General features: G+C 38.1%; 1 protein-coding gene across 1 annotated transcript; it reads left to right on the top strand.

Annotated features, from left to right (window-relative positions):
• The first annotated feature begins 583 nt into the window (after positions 1-583).
• GJD2 (gap junction protein delta 2) lies at positions 584-4,649 on the top strand. Its single transcript, XM_018572752.1, has 2 exons — positions 584-654; positions 3,806-4,649. Exons 1-2 carry the CDS (start codon positions 584-586, stop codon positions 4,647-4,649), a joined length of 915 nt encoding a protein of 304 aa, XP_018428254.1.
• Positions 4,650-7,674: the final 3,025 nt, after the last annotated feature.

Genomic DNA, 7,674 nt, shown 5'->3' with positions numbered 1-7,674 from the left:
AGTAAGTTCTGGAAGTAATTGTTTTTGGTAAAGTTGTTGGATGTCCGATGAGATTCTTCTCTGATATATACTCATAGAGCAGACAGTACTGGCGTTTTGTTGTATGGATGCACAGTAAAGGTTAATAGCATTTTTTTTAACCTGCCAACCCTCCCCACTAGTACTAGCACTCTCTATAATCCATGGGCACACTTCACATCAGCTCCCTGTCTGCTCCTCTTGTTTCAGGATTTGCAGTCTGGGGAGAAGATTAAATAGAATCACTTGATCACAAATTAATCTGTTATCTCTGCATTACACCCTTTCCTCCTCCTCTCTCTTCTCTTTTTCTCTGCTATAATAACATTTAACAGAATCCCACTGGCTGTCTCTGGCTCCTGTCCAGGGACCTGTCTGTGTGACGCAAGCAGAGACTACTTAAAGGGAGATTACCGACAGTAAGACAGTGTGAGCAGCCTCCCCGAGCAGGGACACCTCTGATCATCAGGCAGAGATTACACTGAGTACAGGTCACCTACACCCTGTGGCTTCCTCTGGAGAAGGTGAAAAGCCTCCCGTTGCACCAGGTCTCCGATGTACAGCGATGGGAGAATGGACTATATTAGAAAGACTTCTGGAGGCTGCTGTGCAACAGCACAGTACTATGATAGGAAGGTAAGAACGCTTTTAAAACTAGAAATATAAGGACTTTGTAAAGTGTGGTCTAACCCTGGTAATGATCAGGCTAAGAACCGGTAATACAATCAGGTAGACAGAAAGATCTTAGTGTGGAATAAAAACTGTAATGTCATTTTTTAATCATGAGTGCTCATCATTTGTTGTTTATACAGTGTTGTACTACATGGTGTTTGTACTTTGGCCAGCTCATGGTAATCACTTTTTGATGGCAAACATAAATGAATGAATGAACAGAGACAGGTATCTGCAAGTATTAGCCTAAGGAATAATAATAACCTAAATGCATGTTGCGTTTTCCTTGACTTATAGCAGCAATCTGCTGGAAAGCAGGATTTGTGCCAGACCCCCAGAACATAGTGACAACTCTGCCTGAGGGTGTGATTGATGTTTCTCATTATTATCAGGTGCATATGGCACATAACATCAGGGGCTGGTGTGCATCAGCTGGGGTTGCAGAGGCAAAGCTCTGATGTGGAAAGTTTATTCAATAGAAAAAACAGCGGTTCGAAAGATTTACACTGCACACTGTATGAAAACCAGATTCATTCAGGTTTCACATGCTGCACTTGTACCAAAATATTTAGACATAATGATGCAAGTTTTTCACTAGCTAGGATGTATTGATTTCATTTGTGTCTTTTAGTTCCTATATTTGTTTGAGAAACCAGTAGTTACCTACAAATAAAAGGGTTAAAACTTCAATGCCCCCTTTTTACCAGTCAGTCCTAGTTATAATACACCTTTTTCACAAATAAAACAGCTATGTATTTGGAACTACCATGAAATGTGTAAATAAAACACCCCACAATACTAGCTATTTTAGCAAAAAAGATAAAAGGTACAAAAATGTATTTGTAAATTCAGTGATTAATAACAGTCGCTTACAATGCAAATCTCACGCATTGCTTTTGTCTCATATTAAAATTAACTATATAGTCTACTGCATGGTAAAAGCTAGAATGCCTGTGGGGTGTAGAACATCTGTAATTAATAGATAAGCTTAATTAAAATGTGCAGACTCAATTAAAGCTACACCACAGTTTCTCTGCCTATAAATTCATATAAGTTAACAATTTGTGCTAATTAGTTTTTAATGTATTTAAATCCATATATTACACACACACGAACAACAACGAAGGAACTTGTTTTAATGCGTTACTAATAAGAAGGCAATGTCATCACATACCGTACTGTAAGTGGGCTATACGAGAAAGTATTCAAGTATCAAACAACATTTAAGATCAAAATTAAGTTTTAGAGATCTATTAAAACTTGCACCTAACGAAAGCGTGATAATAGGAACTCTGAATGCCCAGACTTGGAAATAGATACCATAATGAGTCTATGAAATAGTTCTAAAGTCAAGGGGAAAAAAATAAAGCAAGAACTCACAATGGCAATCTAAAAAATACCAATATAAGTGAAATCACAGCATTGTGATCTCATGTTTGGTAATGGCAAATGTTCGGATTAGCAAAGAATGATTATTATACCAAAAGTAAACTTTATAATAATATTTCTCACCTATTTATGTTAAAGTAATAAATCTATGTGCTGCCTGCATATGTTGCTCAGCTCTTTTCAAATGACATAAGTGAAGATCATTTATACATAAAGAAGAAAAAAACTAATGGGCTAATACTTCACACTTGTCAACAATGATCTGAAGAGAAATTAAGAATGAGATGGTAAAAAGTACATCATATTTTTCTGTGGCAGTGACAGGGTGCACTGGATGTACAGCCAATCAGGAATCCCCTCCAGGAAAAAATTCAGCACTGGACAGCTCCTCATGCACATCAATGTGAAAGGACAACCTTTCTCGCAACGAAAGATGCTTGGAAAAAAAGGAAATATCCCATGGCCAATTATCCTGACCAAAAATATCCAAACCCCTTGCCTGGGGTGCCACATTGTCATATCACTGCTGTCACATCATCTTAACCCTTTAATTGCCAGAGGCTCCTGACATGTATTGCTACAACACTGCTGGACCTTCTGGCCATGAAAGTGTTAAGGAAGCAGCTGGATTTCATAAATTAGGAATCACATATCAAGCTGCAAGGACAGAGTTCATCCCTTTAGCTTGCATACTCTGGCATAGGCAAATAATAGCATAACAGTGTCATCAGCTTGTTAAAGCATCATCCTTTGTCAACACTGTTTCTCTGTGTTTTGGATGTAATGTAATCTTAGATGTTCACATCCTGGATCTCCCTGGAACTATTTTAATGTAGACAACAAATATTTCCTGTCTTGAATAATTAAAACCCGACACCAAGATCAAAATGTATTTTAATTATTCAAAGGTCCGAATAATTAATAGTTTGTGCTGCATATAGCACCCCTAATTTCTTAAGCAATTTTAATCAGCACTAAAAGAATGAACGGGAAAACTGAATAGCTGCTATAGACAACAGCTCCTTTTAGACACTTTGATTCATTACAAGTTAAATGGAGAGAAATACATTAGTTCATGGATTTTATGTGCACTAAAAGTACAAATATCAGGTTTGAAATCTTGACAGATATGTCCTGTGTGCCACGTTGGTATGTGGCTAAAAATAAGATGTTTGCAAAGCAAAATAGAGACAGGGGTTTACAGAAAAAAAAAGTTTAAAATGCTAGCTCAGATGATTGATGTACAAGTGCTGCTCGTTAACAAAGGTCTAAAAATAGCACTGTTAATAAACCATGTATTCCTCATGTATTTTAATTCATTTCAGGGCTAACCATAAATCACTTACAATCACAAGCCAACAAAATGCTGATGGTAGCTGTAGTCGATATACTAAAACAGTAGCCATCTGTATATGTCTTAAACATTATGTACTACTAGCAAACTGTATTCTAAGATGGGCAGTAATCAATAACCTTCCCTTAGCCATTTCTGCTGACACACACGCATATTTAATTATTTCTCCACATGCAGCTGATGTTCTCTACATTACATGGGACCTAATGTTAAAAAAAAAAAAAAAAAAATGCTGAAACCCAATATGTCCTAAGATAAAGAAAACGGAAATAGGGGAGGTTTGCATCAAAAGTTACTGGTACTGCATTTTTGACCAGACAGGTATGTGTTTCCACTAGAACAGCAAGACTAACATATTGCTTTCCTTTTCAGGATTCTGCTGACCGTGGTTGTCATCTTTAGAATACTCATTGTTGCCATCGTAGGAGAGACTGTTTATGATGATGAGCAGACCATGTTTGTCTGCAATACACTCCAGCCGGGGTGCAACCAGGCGTGCTATGACAGGGCTTTTCCAATCTCTCACATCAGATACTGGGTGTTCCAGATCATTATGGTCTGTACTCCAAGCCTTTGCTTTATCACCTATTCCGTGCACCAGTCTGCTAAACAGAAGGAAAGGAGGTATTCCACTGTGTTTCTCACCTTGGACAGGGACCAAGACAGTATGAAAAGAGAGGACAGCAAAAAAATCAAGAACACACTGGTTAATGGTGTCCTTCAAAACACCGAAAACTCTACCAAGGAGGCTGAACCGGACTGCTTGGAGATCAAAGAAATTCCCAACCCCTCCATAAGAACCACTAAATCTAAAATGAGGCGCCAGGAAGGAATCTCTAGGTTTTATATTATTCAAGTGGTCTTCAGAAATGCCCTGGAGATTGGGTTTCTTGTTGGACAATACTTTCTGTATGGGTTCAATGTACCCTCTCAGTATGAGTGTGACAGGTATCCGTGCATCAAAGAGGTGGAGTGTTATGTATCCAGACCCACAGAAAAGACAGTGTTTCTTGTTTTTATGTTTGCAGTCAGTGGTCTCTGTGTTGTTCTTAACTTGGCTGAGCTAAACCACTTAGGCTGGAGGAAAATCAAGACGGCAGTTAGAGGTGTACAGGCCAAGAGGAAATCCATTTATGAAATCAGAAATAAAGACTTGCCCAGGATGGGAGTACCCAACTTTGGAAGGACTCAATCTAGTGACTCTGCCTATGTGTGAGGATGTTTGAAAAACAACAGATGAAAACTGGGCCCTTGCAGCATGAGAAGAAGGGGGAGGTGTCTGATTAATGGAATATGCCCTTTGACGTGATTGGCATTGCATTGCAGGAATATGCTGGCTGGTAAAGTTATTATCAATCAGTACCAGTTGCCAGGGACTGGTGGATTGGAGGAAGTTTGTGTCCTGGTAGCTGTTACTCATAATGTTGCAGTATGATGTTTGATATTATGCCCCTTTATACATGCATTACAGAATCTCTCTTCAATAGACTCCTGCACATTTCACTCACTAAGGTTGTGCAGTTACTTTGCTGTATACAAACTAAAGCCTATGTACAGCGTGCTGACAAAATTGATGCTGCTACAGAAATAAGAGAGAAACACTAAAGCCTAACGATAGGCATGCTATGGCTGTTAAAAGATACTGCCAGGATGTGTTTGGAGTTTAGAAAGCAGCAACAGTTTTTCAACCAATTAAATAATTACAGAACCACTCCATTGTACTAACAGTGCTATTTGTAGAGGTATCATAAATAACTAATACTGCCAACTATTCCTTGCTCATGCATTGAAAACAGTCTCAAGTAGGTTCAACAGAGGCAAATTACTGGCATTTTTAAATAAATTAATAATATAACAGTTAAGTTATTCTGTTGAGCAGATTAACCAAAGAACAATATACTTCTCTTCTTGATGATAATCAGCTCAGTAGAAAAACAATTCATAGCTTTATTAACTGACACATTTAAAAATGAGTAATTGTCATCTTATGCTCTTCTGACTCTATACTGACACTTTCAATGCCCCCTCTCTTTTTATAGCAATTGAAAAGAAGCACACATTTGTCTATTCCACAGTTCTGACAACATATACATAGTTTCATAACACCACCTTCAGACTAGATGCTTTCTTCTCTCTACTCTCCTACCAGCGAGCACATATAAAGAAGGTGAAAGGTATTAAAGCAGATCTTAACCCAAAAATCTTTCTTTAGCTTATGATCAAGTCGGATAGGGCTCAATGCTCTTCGAGGTCTTTACTGGTGCCTGTAACCACAGTGGGGAGATGGCTTGGCGTGGTGCAAACTTTCTGTTCCCCTCTAGAATGAATTCCTTTGGAGAACCCAATACAGGGACAAGAACGCCAGCATTATGGAGTCTTTGGCCCCCTAGTGGTTTTTGTTACAGATCGACTGGGATTGGGGCGGCGGAGCAGATAACCAAATAAGATTTGAAGGCAACAATAAGGACTGCTGGGGGATCAAACCCTGTACTACCAAGAATTTAAGAAATAAAAAAACATTTTTAAGGAAAGTTCTCCATTAGATCACTTTAAGCCTCAAGCTTGCATGTCATATACAGGCCTCAAAGTCTAAGCCACATGCCTGGGATGTTAAGGGAACTGATAACGTGAAAGGATATTTGAGTCGTTTCTGGTGTGGTTTCTAAAGCATGGGTCCTATTGCATGTTGAACTCTTAGCCTTTCTGCTTGTGTTTGCACCAGAATAAGAATCCTATATATCATTTAACAAATTATTGTCTTAAACATAAAACATTTTTTTTACTTTGGCATATACGGAAAACCATGCCTCAAATAGGTGTATAATTGCCTTTAAAATGTAAAATGAGCAAACTATATATTTCTCCAGATCATAACATATGATGCAACCTTGAAGTTGACTACAGTGCAGTTTAGAAGTTCCATTTACATTACAAAATATATGCATTTCTATTGCACAGCTCTATAAAGGGCATCTTAACATGTGATTAACAGAAATTTCAAAGCCAGCATTAAAAACATCTATAAAATTGTATGCAACTGTACACATTTAACACACTTTACTCCTTCAACTGTCCAAGTTTGCGAAACACTTGCTCAGTAATGCAATTCATACGTTTTCAATTCATCAACACTAGATGCCGACTTAGAACACATTTAGCTGCATCACTTTATTGGTGCAATCCTCATTGACCTTGACACAGAGAATGCTTAGTGTGCTGTCCTTATTCCACAAATATGGGTTGTGCTGAGGACTAAATATTTATTGAAGCATTCTTTTTGTGCACACAACCACAGATTCAGGGATAAAAGACATTAATATGTCTTCATTGCCTCCCAAAAAACAGCAAAGTATTGACCTACATAATCTGAAATGGTCAAAAGCACTGTGATTAAACCATGTGCTGCTATGTATATATTCACTGCATTTCCGAGCAAGTATGCAAGAGCAGAGAAAGGTGTTGTTTTCCAAAACAGTCTGCTAGCTAGTTAGACTACTTTGTATGGTGAGAATTTGCTGTGACAGCATCTGCCATATTGAGTTGTTATTGGATGATGAAATGCGTTTAATACCTTCCTTGCTTGTACAATACCTAACAAAAACCTAAAGTGTGTTTTGTACAGTGTTTAGGTCACTTGGCCGCTAGTTGCCTGCTATGGACTGAGACACTTGGAACTGAGATGTCATAAAGGGCCAGAGTGAAAATGGAAAAAAACAAACAAACTATATGGCATGTTTTAATCAGATTTAAGATGAGCCATGTTCCGCCTGCAGCAGGCACAGTTGTGAATGAATAATTTGGACAAGTGATGTATTTTGAAACCAGCCAAAATGTATCATAAGCCAAGGGTCACCAAGTCTAAAAATGTCATGATCGAAACACATGCTACGTTCAAGTGTATGTAAAACCAAAACTTTTTTTGTTAGTTCTGGATACAGTGCAAAGGGGTTAGAAATTATGTCAGGTTTGTACAGTTGTCGGCGTCACTGTTGGGGACATTTACTCTCTCTGTTGGTCCTGGTCTTCATAACTGGGACTGAAAGTGATGGAAAATTCAAAATTACCAGTAGTCCCTGAAACTTTAAAATCTGAAGATTGGGACAATTTTTCCAGTGACAACTGTCGAAGAAAGGAAGGATTTTCCTTACTTTGGAGAGATTTTCTCTCACTTCCTATTGTATCTATGGAATAACAAATAACATATGGAGTGACAAATAAAAATCCTGACCGATTTTGAATAC

Source organism: Nanorana parkeri, unplaced genomic scaffold (assembly GCF_000935625.1).
Source record: "Nanorana parkeri isolate BGI_ZX_2015 unplaced genomic scaffold, ASM93562v1 scaffold2122, whole genome shotgun sequence".
NCBI lineage: Eukaryota > Metazoa > Chordata > Amphibia > Anura > Dicroglossidae > Nanorana > Nanorana parkeri.
Note: the sequence above shows the minus strand (reverse complement) of the source record. Positions and strands in the feature narration are given on the sequence as shown.